Below are 19,630 nucleotides of genomic sequence, written 5' to 3' on the forward strand. Positions count from 1 at the left end.
GACCCAACTAAATCACATGATGGAAACATATGATCATCTTGCTCGAGCACAGGTGACATGACGATGTATGAACCGTTCATAAACATACACCTGAAATCCGGTATGATGCATAAATATTTGAGGTGTGTAAATTTGTCATGTTTCCAACCCAAGTAAACTTTTAAACTCCTTTTGAGTAGTATAACATAAGGATCAGAAAATGTAAACATGGCGGACCACTTAGGATCTAGTGAGTGAGTGCGTATGGGTTTACACCGCTGTTAGCAATATTCCAGTAATCTCATTCCGGGAGACACCAGAAATGGGTTTCACACTTGTAAAACGAACCGGGGCTTAAGCGTGACGAGTAAAAGCTTTAACAACTTGGCTACACCACCGACCCGACCGGCCAGTAGATACAACAAGTGCTTGAGTTCAGAAGCGAGTGTTCACCTTGTGCGTTGGTGTTGAAAGGTTAATGTGTCCCTAAGATGTGGATATTTGCTTATGATGTCCGTCATCTGCGCATATTTATATCTACGCATAACAATTCATATGGATAAAAGACCTCTCTACACGACTCTATGACAAGAGGGATGGCGTCCGTTTCCCAATAGCCATCTTTACCCTTATTGGATTTGACCATAAAATTTCAAACCTTATCAAAATGTCACTTGGCTGAAAACAGTCCCCAAACCTTGAAACACCCAAAACCACAAATATGATACCCTTTAAAATACATGTCCATCATCATTGGATAAATATTTCTTGTTTGCATCTGTTTCGCTTCTTTTACACGTTTACATGAACACGCCTTAGTTGTACAGCTTGAATACTGCTGACTGCGATTTAAAACGCTTTTCAAATTCCAAATTGCCCGATTCTGAATCTTTTTCGTTCGGTTCCATCCTTCGTCCACTCATGGGGCGTTGGGGTAGCCTCGTGGTTAAAGCGTACGCTCGTCACGCCGAAGACCCGGGTTCGATTCCCCACATGGATACAATGTGTGAAGCCCATTTCTGGTGTTCCCCGCCGTGATATTTCTGGAATATTGCTAAACGCGGCGTAAAAACAAACTCAGTCAGTCAGTCAGTCGTCCACTCATACCTCCAAGAAGGATTTCATCACGAAGAACTGAAACCCCATCACAATCAGAGTGGTAACGGGCCCGAGACTCCGAATCACTGCTACTATCAAAGGTAGAGGAATATCTCTTTGTGTACTCGCAGCGAATGTTCTCATGCAGATTGCCAGTATTTATATCTGAATCGGTTCCATCCGAGTTTGAAGCCATGTTCATGCATATGTTGCACTCCAAACAAGTTGTGTTGTCCCAATCTCGATCCTTTAATTATTTAGAAAGCACAGCAGAGTGTTCCAGAGAGTTTTTATCCGTTTTCGTAAAGGTTCCAACTGCCTCTCCTGCTGAGCCGTCAACTCCGAAAAAAGTGGTAAGAAGTTTAACGTTCCTTGTACGTTGATTTACAAATGTCATCTAGCGTACTCCGCATTCTGTGCAACCAATCCTCTTTGGTCAATCTTTCAACATTTCCAATCGGCAATATTTGATACGCTTCTGGGCCTTGCTTGTCAAAGAACACAATACCTCCTGTCAAACAACCAACTGCAATTTCAAGAACGTATTTATCCGTGGCCACAGTATAGAACTTGAATTGAACAAGCTCTCGTAGAATGTCGATGAAGGAACTATTTTCAACTAATACGGTAACACTTGATATTATTACATGGTATAGTTGCTCCTCTAGCTCCTGAACACCAAACTGAAGTTCAAAACCTTCAATGTGAGGAACTAGACTTTCATACTCTACCTCACTAGGCGTCTTGAACGTATTCCTCTTTTCAGTAATGCCCAAATAATAAGAACCCCCGCTTTCAATTTTTGTCATACAGCTCAGATATTCTCGAAATCGAAGCTTATCCCACACGTAGTTTGCAAATCTCTCGGGATCTTTGTCTATAATCTTCCTGTCGTCCTCGTTTGGTTTGAAAGTCTTTAGCTGCACGTGTCGACTTTCATAGGGTACTGGTTCGATACCTCTCAATTCTGCAGGTTTCACTCGAAATGGGAGCGAGTCACTCAAAATAGACAGAATATTGAGTGCTGATGGACGTTCAACTTTCAGATCTGAAGACACTTTCGTTTTGAAATCAACCGTCGCCACTCCTTTGGTTTGAGTAACAGATATGACGATGAAGTCTTTGAAATTCTGAAACTTTGGTAATTCCCACAACCAGTGTCTCTCGTATGCTGTAATGAATAATTGTCCATCACAAATCAAATTGTTCAGACTTTCTTCAAGAAACTCATCGAAATAGCCAAGGAAATGATCACTGTAAGCTTGTCCACTGACATGAATGATCAATTTGCCACCGGATGTGTTACGAAGGGCTGACAAGCAAACTTGAATCCTTCTGAGTGCAGTTTTTGCATTAGGGTTGTGTTTCCTTCTGCCCCTCAAGTCAGAATAGGTCAAGTGTTGAATCAGTAGATTCGGTACTTTGGCTTGTGTTTCTGTGTACAGTTGCCCAACTTCTTGGCATGGCCCACATGACATCCTAATCTGAAAGAGGAAACGATTCATTGAATTTATATAATCACTCTTGTTTGCGTTCCGACAACAACGGACTTCCACTGTTCCTACCTGTTCCTTTAATACACCATTTCTGGTGTCACCCGGCGTGATACTGCTGGAATATTGCTAAAAGTAGCGTAAAACCCCACTCACTCACTCAAGCCAGTAATACAAGTGACTAATACCAACGCCTCAGTGTCACCGGGCCATGCAAGATAGTGATTATTATTATGAACGACGATTCACACTGTCTAAGAACAGCGACAGGTAGTACCCGAGCCGTCTTTTATTTCATTTCATTTCATTTTATTTTATTTTTGTTGTTGGTGGTGGAGGGGGAGGGCGAGAGGTGACCTAAAATGCTACAGGTATGGGTAATTTCGGTTTCGTTCGGTTCCATTGAAGCTTTCGTTTCTTCAAGCCGTGTTGGAGAATGGGATGAGAGCTAGGGAATTTATCGTATTTGTCGTATTTTGTGTAGTAGGGAGGAGCATAGGAGGGACAAAGGGGAGGCTGGGATCAGGCGGCAGGACAGCATAGCTGTTCTTTCCCTGGAAAATATCGTTGTGTTCTGTGTAATGATCATATGGTCATACTTTAACGATTGTGAGAGGAAAGAAAACCCGATTGGAAAGAAGGTGAAATGAATATGAGTGAGCTGGGTTTTAGCCACTTTTGGCAATAGTCCAGCATGTCAAGGCAGGGGACACCAGAAAATGGCATCACTCAATGTACCAATGTGGGGAATATATCCTGTGTAAGAAACGAACGCTTTAACAACTAGGCTGCTCCAGATTCGAATCGAGAGAGAATTGTGTGAGCCGCTTCCTAGGAAGGATGAACACTAACGTGTATTCGAACATAAATAAACTCATTGTATGTATTTTAAGAAACTGTTGACAATATTGGATGGTTCAGTACGGTTACAGTATTACTGTGATGGCTGGAGAGAGGAAATATTATGAATCACTGACGGTGACAGAGATTTGAGTGTAACGATTCAAACACTTACCTAACGAACAGACTGAGACCAAAGAACCTTCGGAGCCATCTTGTAATACCATAATGCAGCAATATCTTCCACAGACAATGGTAATGGACAACAGTCAACCAGATGTTAGATGTCCTACAACCGTCTCCACCCGTCCCTTACCTTGTCACTGTCGGCGTTCTGTACACCCGGCTCAGCTTATTCACATTGTTCATGACTGTGGGACACGGACCTAGATATGTGTATGCATAAACACCAACGTCAACTGACATTGTAATATTATTGTTACTTGGACAAAGGTTCCGTCTACTGACAAATACGCAGGTGCAGATAACTGCAGTTGTTCTGTTCGTTTTGCAACGGTTAAACGATCAGCCTTGGCGTCCAGTAGCTGTGATAGGACAAAGGGTCGGTGTTGTGTTGCCCGTATGAACCGATTAACCGATTAGACCTCGTCTCGTGTATCAACGATACATGGTGGAATGGGTGTTATCAGTTACAGTCACATTCACGATTTTATTAGCTAAGACACAATTACCAGACATTGTAAATAAAAGCGTAACATTTCTATATACCCCGGATTGGATTTCAAAGCATGAGGGCACAAAAAGACTGCGTGGTTGCCGTTCCCGGATGACTGGTCCAGGCTTCAAATTCCAGATTTGATCTTGTTATGAATCTTGGTATGTGACCGCCATAGGTTGAAATGACTCGATAGGAAAGTCGATGTATGAATGTATGTGTTCTCTGAGAATGAAATTCTAGATGTCATAAAGACTATGCCTTCCAAAACCTGTGTTCTGGATCCAATACCGACTGCTCTTGTTAAAGAATGTATGGATGTTCTCCTTCCAACCATCACTGACATTGTGAACATGTACAGTTCCTACAGCATTCAAACAAGCCGTTGTCAAGCCACTTCTCAAGAAGGATAATCTCCATCAAAATGAACTAAAGAACTATAGGCCTGTTTCAAACCTGTCTTTCATATCAAAGGTTCTTGAGAAATGTGTTTCTCTGAGGCTACAACAACATCTAAATAACAACAGTTTAAATGAAAAATTCCTGTCTGCCTACAGATGTGGACACAGCACCGAGACGGCTTTGATCCGAGTTACGAATGACATCGTAACTGCTGTTGATGAAGGCAAGATGGTAATCTTGGTGTTACTAGATCTTTCATCAGCCTTTGACACCGTGGATCATAACATTCTCTTAGGAATCCTTAAATATGACCTTGGTATTACAGAGATTGCACTTGCATGGTTCAAATCCTATTTAGCTGACCGAAAACAGTCAGTGGTTGTTAACAGCCCAACATCAGACTCATGTGATCTTAACTGTGGAGTTCCATAAGGTTCGATATAAGGTCCTATCTTCTTTACACTGTATACTCGATCGCTCAGCAAGATTGCAGACAAGCATGGTCTAAATCAACATCAGTATGCTGATGAATCAGATATACATTGGATTCACGATTGGGAATGCAGATACAAGCGTGATCAAAGTTGAACAATGTTGCAATGACATCAAGCAATTGGAGATTCCGTCATCACCCCATCAGCAAAATTGAAGAATTTGGGTGTACTGTTTGCTGAGTATGAATCACCATGTTACTCGTGTGTGCCAGACAACAATCTATCATCTCAGAAACATCGGAAAGATCCGCCCATACCTCACCAGACCTGCTGCACAAAAACTGACTGTTTCCCTTATTTTATCCAGATTGGACTATTGTAATTGTTTACTTGTCAATACCACTAAAGAACAGATCAAAAGACTTCAAACCCTTCAGTACACTGCTGCCAGAATCACATCCAGAGCGTCAAAGTTTGACCACATTTCCCCAGTACTGAAAGATCTCTATTGGTTGCCAGTTTCATTCCGCATTGATTATAAAATACTTTTGTATGCCTACAAGAGTTTTCACAAAAGTGCTCCACCATACCTCACTGATCTACTCAACATCTATCGTCCTCCAAGACCTCTCAGATCACAAAAGCAAAAACCTTTCACCATTCCAAAACTTCAGACCTCAACTTTTGGCAAGAGAACATTCAAATATGCAGCTGCAGAAAAAATGGAACTGTTTACCCAAAAACCTTAAATCTGCCTCTTCACTGGAAGCTTTCACGTCAAAATTAAAGACTGTTCTCTTCTCCTAGGCTTTCCCTTGCTAAGCGCACAGAGCATAGGACTGTGAATGGGGCGCTATATAAATTCATGAATTATTATTAATAAACACTGGCACACTGGGATAAAATAAACGTACTGTTTCTGTTTTAAGTGGCGTAAAACTCAATTCATTATTTTTCTCGTCTAATATATTCCTCTCGGTGTTACAAAAGAGCACGTGCAAAGCTGCTCAATTTTGCAAATATTGTGTTGTTAAGACATAGGATCCTTTGTTTGATGTGCTGCTGCAGGTTCGAACCTAGAGTCTTGGTATGTCATCACAGACACGCTATCGATGGTTTCACTTAAATTGTAAGACCTGTGGAGACCCGGGTTAGAATTGGCCTTCAGACGACTAACGGGATCGAGGGTCAGGCTCTCTGACTTTGTTGACACTGGTCTTGTCTCCGTATCCCCATTGCGTAAATCATGATGTTAATCACTGGATTGTCTGGTGCGGCGTTAAACAACAAACAAACTAAAATTGTAAGCATAACTTCAGGCTGTCCACCCACATCAAGCTGACACTCCGGGATATAATTGAAAACTGTTCACGTGGGCTATACAAGATGATGTCCGAAAGTTGTCATAAACCACAATTAACCTTCGTTACAGCAATATAATGATAAACAAGCATCATACAAGTAACATTGTGTTGAACAAAGATGCACACGACGAGGCATAATACTCCTCAGTCAGGACCCGCTGCACGGATAGTTATCATAGCGTTACGACTGACGCAAGTCCATACCGAAGTTAAGATCGTCACAACGTTGAGATTCCTTTGCGGAAACTGGCCCTGGTCATATTTGGCGATCCCTGAATAATTCTTAGGCGTTGTGGAGTAGGGTAGGGAGTAGCCTAGTGGTAAACGCGTTCGCTCGTCACGATGAAGACGCAGGTTCGATTCCCCACAAGGGTACAATGTGTGAAGCCCATCTCTTGTGTCCCCCAATGTGATATAGCTGGAACATTGCTAAAAACGGTGTAAAACCCAACTCACCCACTCTTGGTACTGGACTTTGTGAGGGGAATTTACGCCGCCAAATAACGTGTCATATCGTAATCGTGATTTCGCACATCAACACTGTTCACAAAGGTCGAGAAGGCGATAATTACATTCACTATCTATGTGATAATTTACTGTTACAAGTTACCTATTGAACTGAGTCTCTTTATACTTGTACCTCCATTCCAATTCGGTGAACAAATAACTTTCCATTTGTTTATGGCATTTATGGAGCGTAGGATACTCTCACCTCTTAGCGAACACCTATTTCTAAGTGATTCACAAACACATGTTCATGATACGTATAGGCGGATCGAGAGGGGGATGCAGGGGTGCGCACCCCACCCCAACACCTTTTGTCATGAAAGTTTATTATATAACCCGTGAAAACGGGTGTAAATTAAGTGTGCACCCCTCCCTCACACCCTTTCTCAAGAGTGCCGCAATCATACAATCGACTCCGCTATTAGCAGCTAAGTAATTTCTTATGGATGTGGAAATGATGTGAAGTGTTGATGTTCCTCTGATTGCATTTTCAATTTCAAGTAGCCCAAAAGATTGCGAGATCGCGAGAACGCGAGATTTAGGCCAAATCTCGCGTCCTCGCGATCTCGCATTCTCGCACTTTTGGCTTTTAGCTTGTTTGCAAAGGTCGAGATCGCGAGAATGGGAGATCGCGAGAATGTCCCTTACAGTATTCCATACAAAAGTCAAAGACCTGCATCACTTCGGGTTGTCCTCCCATCTCTCTCTCTCCCTCAAGGATAATCGCCATGATGGCCGCTACCTATATATTTTTTATGTCAAATTATAGACTACTGGATTAATCGGAATAAAAAATATAACGGCAGACATTAAACTGTTCCTTAAACCTTGGAGGTTTACAAACGAATAGTCTGTTGCTTAATTCAGTTATGACAGTGAGTGAGTGAGTTTAGCGCCTTCTTGGGAAGTATCTTAGTTCGGGCTAAGTTGAAGTTATTTAGTTTTACCCTCATGTGATCCTGGCGTCCTAATCACATTTTTTGTGCAGAGACAATTTCCCAATCGCCTAACGATTGAGATAGATTGATACTCTCTCTCCTTCCCTCCTCTCTCTCTCTCTCTCTCTCTCCCGTCCCTCCTCTCTCCCTCTCTCTCTCTCTCTCTCTCTCTCTCTCTCTCTCTCTCTCTCTCTCTCTCTCTCTCTCTCTCTCTCTCTCTCTCTCTCTCTGTATGTGTGGATGAGTGGGTGGATGGCGGGCAGGCAGGCAGACAGGCAGGCAGGCAGGCAGGCAGGCAGAGGGGTGTTTGGGTAAACCGATGTATGCATGTGTGTTTATGTACCAATGTGAATGAATATATGTTCAGATGTATATTTGTGTACTCATGTGTTCACGTGGATGTGTACATGCACGTTTGTGTGTGTGTGTGTGTGTGTGTGTGTGTGTGTGTGTGTACAGTCATGTATACACGTATGTGTATATATGCGTGTGTGAATGTTTTTTCTCATGTATATACGTATGTTTCCACATTTTCAACGTATGATGTTTTTTTCTTTCAGAAAAGTATGTCATGCACGTGCAGTACCTGCGAGAAGGTTGTACGTCAGTACGTAGACACACAGGAAAAGGTGCCAAATTTGTTCGTTGATCACCTTGACATATGTGATTTAAAAGGCAAACGGAAGCATAAAACGCAAAAGCAGAAAAGACTGAGGGAAATCGAAATCCATGTGTCTGCCCTCCGAAATACAGCAAGGGGCAAAATTATTCTTCATGTCAACGGCACAGCTTGTGATGATCGTTTCCTTGGATGCGTTGATGAGTTCTTCCCTCTCTCTCTCTCTCTCTCTCTCTCTCTCTCTCTCTCTCTCTCTCTCTCTCTCTCTCTCTCTCTCTCTCTCTCTCTCTCTCTCTCTCTCTCTCTCTCTCTCTCTCTCTCTCTCTCTCTCTCTCTCTCTCTACTTTTTAACTGTTCTTATTGATACTTGCTTTATATTATTATCAGTCTGCCAAAATTAAACTGTTCTTCAATTGTTGTGTGATCTCTCTTTTTTATGTATGGATACCGTATTGTAGACCCACCATTAAATAGCTGAGTACCCCACATGTGTATATATATTTTCAACTGAAATGATAGATTGATCAATTTCATGATGTTTGCTCTTCATGTACATTGTATATTGTATTCAACCACCCTCATCCACACGAAGCATCACACAACATACAAAAGAGAAATTAATAATGAAATAAATTCCAAATGGATTCATGGACAATGTATCTGTGTGAAGGATGGTTGTTGTTGTTTCTTGTTTCTTGCTTAACGCCGCATTCAGCAATATTCCAGCTATATGGAGGCGGTCTGTAAATAATCGAGTCTGGACCAGACAATCCAGTGTTTATCAGCATAAGCATCAATCTACGCAATTGCAATACGATGACATGTGTCAACCAGGTCAGCGAGCCTCACCACGGTCCCGTTAGTCGCCACGTACGACAATCATGGGTTGCTGAAGACCCGGATCTTCACGGGTCAAGTGCGAAGGAGTTCCCCTTCATCGTCTAGTTGTTATCCGAGTATGTACTTCCTGTATGGTAATACTATTGTGTTGCATTTGAGTTTGTTGTTTAACGAGTAATATTAAAAGTAATATATATCCATACAGATGAAACATTTCCAAAGGAATGGAATCAATTGTCACATTTTCCGATCATTTCTCTTCATCATCTGTTTCCTCCTTGGCTTCATCATTTGCATTTTATCAATCTTGTAAATCCAATATCCCCTACATTTACTGGATGGTATAAGTCGCTATGGGGTGGGTTGGGGGGGTGACGAGGACATTGACTCTCTATCATCTGAGACACCGAATCCCGTCCGACCTCTCACAGCATGCATACTTTAGTGGTAAAGTCTCTAATCCTTAATCCAAGAAGGGATTACCGAAACGTTCCTTTACATGTATGCTTTACCTATACTCGCTACCTGTATTTGGGATTACTTCAAAACGTACAAATACAGGAGGTGTAATTTCAGTCAAATTGTATATTGAAGCTGCAAATGAATTTATTCTTTTGTTTGAAAACTGTTTCTTCAAAATGATTTATGTGGTTGGTATCATCAAGTAAGACCTAATGGCTTAATTACGGTTTCAGTACAACATCTATCGAGATTGTAAAATTCGAAGGTTATTCAAACATTATCTCAAAACGTCAACTCCAAAGGCATAACCTGTGTCTTACAGAGCGTACTATGATATTGTGGTTGCAACTGCAGTTATAGAATAATGAAAACCAGTTACGACACCAGGTGTTTGATGAAAAGGTAAGCATGTCCGGCATGACCAGTCCCATCCGCCACAAAATTTCATAACAAAGTAAATGTTAGTTTGCCCCAGTCCCTGCACTATGTTATATATATTTTCCCCTACGCCAGACCCTTCGTCTGATGCACAAGCAACAACTCAAGCAAGTCTAGATTAAATATAATTTTTATTCAGGTTCAGGCAGTCTCCCATCTCACTGGGATTCCTTTTCCATATAATTATATCATATATGTGTTATTTGTTTCTATCATAGTTCTATCAGACTAAGCCTGAGTAAGTGCAATTGAGAGAGAGAGTGTGTGTGTGTGTGTGTGTGTGTACAGGGTCAGTGGTTTGGTTCCCTGGTAACATCACTTTAAACATGGAACTTTTTGTTACCCTGCCTGGCGGTACGGCGTTACGTGTATAAGACATGGACCAGTGTTGTGTAACTAAGGGGGCTATCTATATTAATGGTATTTCAACTGACCAACAATGGCACCTCATGATCACCTCACCTCCCCTCACCTCACCTCACCTCACCTCACCTCACCTCCTCATCTCTCACCAATGATTAAAGATTAAATTTTTGTGTTCAGTGTTTATCATTCATACTGATTGGCTGAATTTGTTAAGTGACCAATCCGATCAAGATGTACGCTTAGAAATTCGCAGTTTAGTGAAACCCTTAGTGCTGACACACCTAGAAACACAATAATCAACGATTCGGACAATCATAAGTTCCTGTCAATAGCATCGCCTTTCACTGATAACCGCACAGTGTACGTACCACAAATATGTAAATCTGAATGAGCACAGCACATGCACTGACATCACAAGTCCTGCTGAAACAGCGCACAACAACCTCTTCTTCATCTTAACTGAGTGTTGGGCTGTGGGGTAGCCTAGTGGTTAAAGCGTTCGCTCGTCACGCCGAAGACCCGGGTTCGATTTCCCACATGGATGCAATTACAGAAAGTCCATGTATGGTTTTTCACGCGGTGATACTGCTGGAATATTGCTAAAATCAGCTTTTAACTAAACTCACTCGCTCATAACTGAGTGTTGGGCAATGCGGTGGTTAAAACGTTCGCTAGTCACGCCGAAGGAACGGATTAGAAAAGGGGCAAGTGAAGTCCATTTCTGGTTTTCCCCGCGGTGATACTGCTGGAATATTGCTAAATCAGTGTCAAACCATACTCACTCACTCACTCACTGTAGAGTGGAGTTCACTTGTGCGTTATCGTTATGGCACTCATTAAATTGAAACGGTGTAACTGCAGGTAACTGATAAATACACGATTGTGTAATCACAGTATGCATAATGACATCAGTTTGTTGATCATTATCACTGACACGATATGGTCAATAGTATCGTCATTACTCACGTGTTTGTACAATCTACCTTCCTGAGTCACCCGTGTATACAACTAACAGTTATGAAAATAAAATAAACACTGAACTCTCATTGTTCCTCGCTGGTTTCTGGATGCAGGCCTTCTAAGGTACATAACTCGTCTTGTGTTGATGATTGGGCAACAATATCTGAATGAAGCATTTCCTACTCACAGTGTTGTGCTAATAAAATCATGCACTGTATGCTGACTGACTTGAAAGACTCTTGCATGCATTGTTAGCATGTGTGACACCATAGTTAACCTCTACACGTCCTTAATGAGAGAGACGACTGACAAAAGATATGTCGTTGAATGTTCATACGCTGTGTAGCGGTAACTAAGCTTTCAGTGTTCATCAGAGACACTCTTCTGATCAGAATCATACACTAGACGCCAAAAGAATCGTTACCCTCCTACCTTTATGAATTACTGAAAAACAAAGATATTTGGGAAAGTTTTAGTTATTAGGGCGATAATCGACAAAAGATCCATAATCTTCGGTTTAAGTCAGAGACATTCTTTCTGTCAGAATCAGATATGCTCTACAGTCGGTGTGGAATACAAGCATATCTCTAACGTCCTCCCGGTGTGGTGGCCGTGTGGTCAAAGCGTTTGCTCGTCACGCCGAACACAGGGGTTCAATTCCCCACATGAGTAGAATGTGTGAAGCCCATTTCTGGTGTCCCCCGCCGTAATATTGCTGGTATATTGCTAGAAGCGGCGTAAAAGTAAACTCATTCATTCACTCCTCGCGGTGTCAGTTAAAGACTGGTGATCTCAATGTCAGCATCTGGTTCCACTTCCCACGAATCTGGCGTTTGAGTTTCCACAGACAAGGCGGTTTGTGTGCCAGTCGTACTCAGAGGGCGAACCTGCAACGATGGAAATATAATACTTAACGTTTGACAAGGATACTGAAATACTTCATACTGCTACATCTACAACTTCCGCATTATGACAAACGTAAGGGGAATGAAGTTTTTTCCTATCCCTTTCCAAAGTTGTGTAGTATTATTACAACACAAGACAGCTAACTCAATACAAAATGGATCCGAGATAGAATTGGTCTTCATCAACCCATGATTGTCGTAAGCGGTGACCATCCGCATCGGCTGGTCAGGCTAGCTGACTTGGGTGATGCACGTCATAGTATCTCAGTTGCGTTCATCGATGCTCATAATGTCAGTCACTGGTCTCACTGGCCCAGGGTCGATTATTTAGTGACTGCTGTCATATAGCCGAAAATGTGCGACGTTAAGCAACACGAAAAAAGGGGCAAATAAACAATATGCCCCCGCATATTCGCCTTAACACGAAAAAAAAAGGGGGGGGGAATAAACAAAATGCCCCCGCATATTCGCCTTCTTCTTATGTATGATTAACAGATAAAATCAGTCTCTTACCATGAATACATAGAAGCTGTAACAAAGTTGAAAGGATTCGGATAGTGTACACGCATATTCGCCTTCCTCCTATTGCGGGGAAACACAATAACTTCTCAGAAAAAAATACAATAATGAAATCCAACTCACTGTATACTGGGCACGTCTATGGTACGGCTCATACTGCAGCGCCTGTATACTGTCATCACCATCAATACCGCTACCTGCAAAGAAGATTCCTGTGGGGTTGGGTCCACATTACAGGGTTATGACGGACCCGATATATGGCCTCGATACGGATGCAAATTGTTACTGACAGCCAGAACATCGCACTGCGAGTCCAGTAGGATAATACATTCTGACAACCAATTCATTTACGGTCATGCCAAAGAGGACGGAGGTTAAATGACAGACCATTTTTGATTTTCTTGAATTTTCCCTTCCGTAAGCTTTCCGTATCTACCAATCTCCCAATCCAAATCTTCCCCCACAAATTAGTTCTGGAACAATACTGGTGCAATACTGGAATAATACTGGTGCAATACTGGAACAATACTGGTGCAATACTGGAACAATACTGGTGCAATACTGGAACAATACTGGTGCAATACTGGAACAATACTGGTGCAATACTGGAACAATACTGGTGCAATACTGGAACAATACTGGTGCAATACTGGAACAATACTGGTGCAATAACTACTGGTGCAATACTGGTAATACAATAAATGCAATTTGGTGCAATAATGCATTTGAACGCTGTGTTGTGAATAAGGAAGGTCCGTTGTTATTCCATGATGTTTACTACTTACCTTTCAGTCTCACCAAATCTCGTTGAATCTCCCTCTGTGTGTCTTTGATCTCCCTTATCTCCTTCAGCAGCGTGTCTGTCGTAACAGTCAGGACATGACACCTTATTTACAATCATCAGTTTCAAAATAAACCATATGATATATTTATCAAAACAATGACAAAAGATATTATTGGTTTAACATAAGCACGTAGTTGCTTTTATTCTGATAATACGGTATATTCTCATCTATGGTAATCACATGTATGGAATCTTGCATAATAATATATATATATGTTATAATTTGTATGTTATAGTTGTTTTTAAAATCTGTAATGTATTGGTAAGGTGGCTTTCCGGGCACATGCGGCAAGACTGTCCTTGATTAATGTATGTATGTATATTTTTTAATATATATAGTTATATAGGTTGGTGTCGAGACAATCTTCTGCCCATTTTGAACAGTGTTACGTATGAATAGTTGGGTTACAACAGTTATAGGGCGAAATGCTTTTAAGGTATTTCCAAATAGCAGCATCTCTGCTGTCTCTATCAACATGAACGTTGCTAATGTATCTGATGGGTCTGTATCACCTTTCAGTTCATCGATTTGCCCTTGCATTTGCATCTTGATCTGCTCCAGCAATTCTTTCTGATGACACACGTGGGGTGACGTTGCTTGTTTTTCAGTGTCAGCATCTTGTGAACATAAAGCCATTTTGTGTGATGTAAAATAGGAAATAGGAACTAGAGTAGTAACAGACATAAAGCGTTATATATAGTTAACAAATAGTTCGCAATACAGTTATGTGTTGTGTGTTTTGGGCGCTTAAGAACATCCGTTGTCTTCTCAATTTTTGCATGAACAGTTACATGCCACTGACGTATTAAAGACAACTTTATGTTAAGCACAACCCATCGTCCGAGTGTTTAAAATGTCTGTGTAACACAATCCGGATTGTTATAGTGAGTGTAAACAAACCGCATGAGATCCGAAAACATAATCCGAATATATATTTAAATCATGTATCATAAATCGGTGAACAGCTGATAATATATATAAGAAGAGCAGTTACAGGTACTAAATGGTCTACAGTGTTTGTTCCTTGATCATTTCTAATTGATAAGGATGAATATAAAGAAGTTAATTTCCCTTCAACGAAATGTTGAAGTGAAGCAAGTGCGGTACGGTAGTAAAGTCTTACTTGTGTGTCAATCCTCTAATTATATTCTCGTGAAGTAATCTCGAATGTGGCGTAATAATACCACGATAGCAATGCATTAAAGGTGCAGAAGCGTATTTGTAAATCCTGAAATTGTCTTCAGAACCAAATAATGTATCATTCCATAATTATCGAAAGCAATGAAAAGGACCATCATACCTGCTTTAGAATCCGAGCTGTTCGTCTCCGTCGGTAACGTGTCTTCACCACAGTTGTTTGCTACATCATTTTCAGGATCATTTACTGTATATTCGAATGTTTCAGCTGGTGATCCACCGCTGTCGTCACAGGAAGATGTATATAGAGTGTAGACACATCTAACACCTGGAGCTTTATGAAGATTGTCAAGCGATTCATCTGAGGAACTCGAATGGTTAGTCTCTGAACTGGACGTCATTTTGGTGGGTATGTTTAGCGAACCAGAATCCTTTTGAACACAATAACTGCGGTAATATGTTCCACTGTGAAGGGTATCTATCAATGAAGATGTCACAATGAAAAGCTGTCGCATAGATGTCCTAAATGTTCTTTCAAGGAAAAGAAAGGGATACAGCACCTGTTACAAGGTCCTTGGTGGCAACGGAGATCAAGTCAGATTTTTAAATCTGGTACTTTACACAATCAATATCCACTAGCTGTTCGTGCAACGAAGTCTATATTTGAGCGATGATAAGAGAATTGACCTTGTTAGTCACACAACAATCTTCCTCCGGACAAGGCAATCTCAACGATTCAACTGATGCTTTCTCGCTTCCACAGGATAACACTGGAAATTGAAGTCTGAAGAAATAGCTAAGTGTGGATGGTGACACTGAATTCAATTAGCCGTTTGGGATTGTTCACGTTTTCCACATTGTAATTCAAATACTTCGGTTTCTAGGAATATACACACCTAAGTGCACAAGACGTCCGTTAATGTTTTGTATTTTTGTCAGCAATTCCTAAAAAGATTAGCTCCAACATTCATATTCTCAGAAGTGAAGTTTTCCCAGTGTCTGAGTGACGTTCACTGCTGTTTTTCTTGTTCTTTGAACTCGATGATTCGACTTTCAGGTAGAGTTGATTTCAAGCCTCGTTATTCTGTGACACAAGAGAGACACGATATTAGGCGTTGATGGTTTGTCAGACTTAACATCCGAGCACAATTTTGTTATAAAATCCACAAGAGCAACTCCTTTCGTTTTCTCAAGAGATGTAAGGATGAAATCTTTGAATTCCTCAAAACCTAAAATTTTATATCTGTATAAACGAGACAAGATACCACCTCACATAAAATTGTTCACATTTTGTTTACATTCATCAAAGCATCCCCTAAATATATAACGGTCAAATTACCACGCTGTTCAAGTGAATTACATGTCCGGGCCTTGAAATATTCACCACTTCCCTATATCAGTGAACTGAACGAGCAATACGTTATGTAATCTAATCTTGAAATGTTATGTAATCTAATCTTGAAATGTTAACTTGATATCATGTACGACTGACCAGGTACATAGTGTTGATAGATACACATATGATTTACTTATCTCTGCATATATGTTGACACAATAGACAATACAACCAAATCTATACTACTCAAAGTTTGATAAGGATCCAGCTATGATGATATCAGAAATCACCCAACACATACCTGTGAATTGTTAACCATTACTGTGGGATCGTTACAGAATTGTTGAACATCATTATCAGAAAGCACATGTGCGGTTGGGGATAGCAATAACTGCACTTATACTCCCTCGGCGCCAATGACGTCAATAGACTACAGAAGAATTAGTCTGGATCAAGGATGATATCGCATCTTATCGCGCCTACGTTGAGCAGGGGGAGGGGGGGGATTTGTCCACATGGTGTGGTCAGTCTGGTCATCAAATCACAACGCTATCCAACAATGTGGAACGAAGTGCAGAGATCCAGTTTTTGGTCAGGTTCTCTCATTTTGACGAGTACTCAGCCTGACTACATATTGTTTGTTAGCATATTGAGGCAGCCTATAATAGTGTTCAATTCATTCGAAGTGTTCTCTTGCAATATTGTCTTTGGCTATTCGTGGAGGTATGTGAGTAGAGCTCACGTCACAAATCAGTTGAAGTTAAGCAAAGCTTCTCGCGGAGAGCCTTGGGTGGGTGACCGTGTTTGGCAGCTTGGCTCCTGAGAGTTTCTGTGATTTCAGTCCTGCCCCGCAACTAAGCACATCTGTTACATGTTGTCTCACCTTAGGTAAGTGAGTTTGTTCAAACTTGCCTCAAGTTGCCTCAGTAGAAAATGGATACCTGGTAGGATACGTCATGTGACTATTAACCTCCTACCGCCTCGCAAGCAGCATGGGTTATCCGGGGTAATAATAATCATATTCTGTAGCTCTTTGAGCATGACATAGGGTGAGGAATAGGCGCATAATAGATATGCGTTTATTATTCATTATTAATTCGTTGTACGTATACCCTTTATAGATGATCCTTATCAAACGTTAAGCAGTATAATTTATCAAACATCCGGGTATAATGTATAAGATAAATACGGACGTTTCATAAACGTTTCCGGTAATAACCTCCTTTTGTGAAGAAGGTGTAATCGTCGAAATATTTAGGGAAACGTTTCGTTAATGACATGACCGTATATACCGTAAATAATATAGTAGTTGTCATAGATAATACCATATAGTCATGTTTGTTTTGTTTGTTCGTTTGAAGTTGAATATGTGCTGTTGATCACTGGCTTGTCTGGTCCAGAAGGCACTACTGCTGTTAATGCAGTAGGGATCAATCGAACTGTTAGGAACAAATAATCCAGGGTGGTTATGCTGCCTGGTTTGGTTCCTTGTGCGACTTCGTAGACGTTGACCATCGTTTATTTTATCAGTAAGTGGTGAAATATTGTTCACTGTGGTCTGAAAATAATCTCGGCTGGACCAGACAATTCAGTGACTGACATCATGAACATCGATCGATTTAGATGAGATACGATGATGTTGAGTCAACCAAGTCGGCTTACCTGACCAACGTATCTATTAGGAACATCGGAGGTTGCTGGTGACGCGTACACCTAATCAAGAGACCGGGGAACAGGTTTGCAGACCCGTGAAGATCCGGGTTAGAATTGGTCTTCACCAACCCATACTTGTCCTAAGAGGTAACTAACAGGATTGGGTGGTCAGGCTCGCTGACTTGGTTGACACATGTCATCGTATCCCAGTTGACTAGATCGATGCTCATGCTGTTGATCACTGGATTGTCTGGTCCAGACTCGATTTGACCGCCACTATATTGCTGGAATATTGCTGAGTGCGGCGTAAAACTAAACTCACTCACTTCAAGTCTGAGGTACGAACAGGCTTTCTGATCGCCTATGTGGAACGGTGACCTATATATTTATGCACATATGTTCCAACATGGCTTGGGTTCGGTTCCTACAAAGGTGCTATTCTTGACGGGATATTTCTGTATAATATAATCAGCGATAGAATAGCCCCATAACCAACCTATGTTGGTCGTAAGAAGCAACAAAATTCATTGGTAGAGAGTGGGTGAAGTTATTGACGGCGGTGTACTTCATAATATCAACCACTGGTTTTCTGGTCTAGAATAGCATCCAGAATAATGCTGAATGTGGCCTTTAAAACAACAAAACGGTAAGACGATTACAGTATACAAGGATGTGAAGGGAAGGCTCGATATCTTTTCTTCGGGAAGTTTTATACTGCATTCTAGTGTTATGTTTAGTGGAAGGTTGATCCAGCATACCGGCGCATGTTATCACGGCGATATGTTATAGCTGTAAACTAATGTTACGGTTAACGAAACTCAAGGCGAAAGGATGTCTCCACAATGATCCCATAAAAGCAAAGCATGATAAAAATTATGTGAATTCAACTATGACAGTTGTTCGCGAATAGGGTGCAAATTTCCTCCTCTAAAAAGGACCCACACACCAATTTTCATTAAAAAAACCATTAGCGGTTATTTATGGCCTGTAAATCAACGAGTAAAACCAGACAATCAGGTGATTGGTGTTATGAGCAATGATCAGTGCTGCCAGGTACGACAACGCATTTTAAACAAATAGAACGTCTTCAAGCTCAACCAACCGATCCACTAATATATTGAAAAGGAGACTAGAAATCTCCCTGTAAACATGTAACGAGTACATACCTCTACCTCGGATTCCTGAGCATTTATACCAACACACTAAGCCCTTTTCTGGTTGAACAAAGCCAATGAAGTTAGCAGAAAACGGAAACAAATCTTAATCGATACAATCTTTCCTTGTATCACAGAAATACAAGGTCAAGGAAAGAAGAACAAGGAAGTGTCTTTGTTTGTTTTTAACCCAGAAATTATTTCCGCTGTACAACGGAAATCAATAAATCATTGTGCTATCTTAACCCTTGGCCTGTCCAAGACTGAGGTAAGAATTGGGTGTATGATTGCTTTGTAGAACCGTGACCTATAATATATGCACATGTTTCATGTTAAATTAATATTTCAGTAGACCGTACATGTGTTTGGTTCGCTGATACAAGGCTCCGCAATTTGCTGCTCAGGTCACTGTCTCTTAGGTCAATATGGATGTTCCCATATTGTCCCTGATAATGGGACCTGTGAAGATCCGGGTTAGAATTGATCTTCAGTAATCCATGCATGTTGTAAGAGGCGACTAACGGGATCGGGTGGTCAGGCTTGCTGACCTGGTTGACACATGTCATCGGTTCCCAATTGCGTAGGACGATGCTCATGCTGATGGATTGTCACTGGATTGTCTGGTTCAGACTCGATTGTTTACAGACCGCCACTATATAGATGGA

General features: G+C 41.1%; 1 protein-coding gene across 2 annotated transcripts in view; it reads right to left on the reverse strand.

Moving 5' to 3' along the window:
* LOC124270179 overlaps positions 1-19,055 on the reverse strand; it is a 37,708-nt gene extending 18,653 nt beyond the window's left edge. Inside the window, exons 1-6 of one of the 2 annotated variants that reach the window (XM_046705209.1) lie at positions 18,978-19,055; positions 14,986-15,906; positions 14,198-14,302; positions 13,626-13,700; positions 12,964-13,037; positions 10,205-12,303 (exon numbers count right to left, since the gene is read on the reverse strand). In XM_046705209.1, the coding sequence (XP_046561165.1) occupies positions 12,193-12,303; positions 12,964-13,037; positions 13,626-13,700; positions 14,198-14,302; positions 14,986-15,337 (717 nt within the window). In that variant the 5' untranslated portion in view covers positions 15,338-15,906; positions 18,978-19,055 and the 3' untranslated portion in view covers positions 10,205-12,192. Of the gene's footprint in view, positions 1-10,204; positions 12,304-12,963; positions 13,038-13,625; positions 13,701-14,197; positions 14,303-14,985; positions 15,907-18,977 lie in introns of those variants that run through there. The other variant, XM_046705217.1, reaches the window with a different exon arrangement.
* Positions 19,056-19,630: the final 575 nt, after the last annotated feature.

This window comes from Haliotis rubra, unplaced genomic scaffold (genome assembly GCF_003918875.1).
Source record: "Haliotis rubra isolate DU_JTF1 unplaced genomic scaffold, ASM391887v1 Scf102, whole genome shotgun sequence".
Classification (NCBI taxonomy): domain Eukaryota; kingdom Metazoa; phylum Mollusca; class Gastropoda; order Lepetellida; family Haliotidae; genus Haliotis; species Haliotis rubra.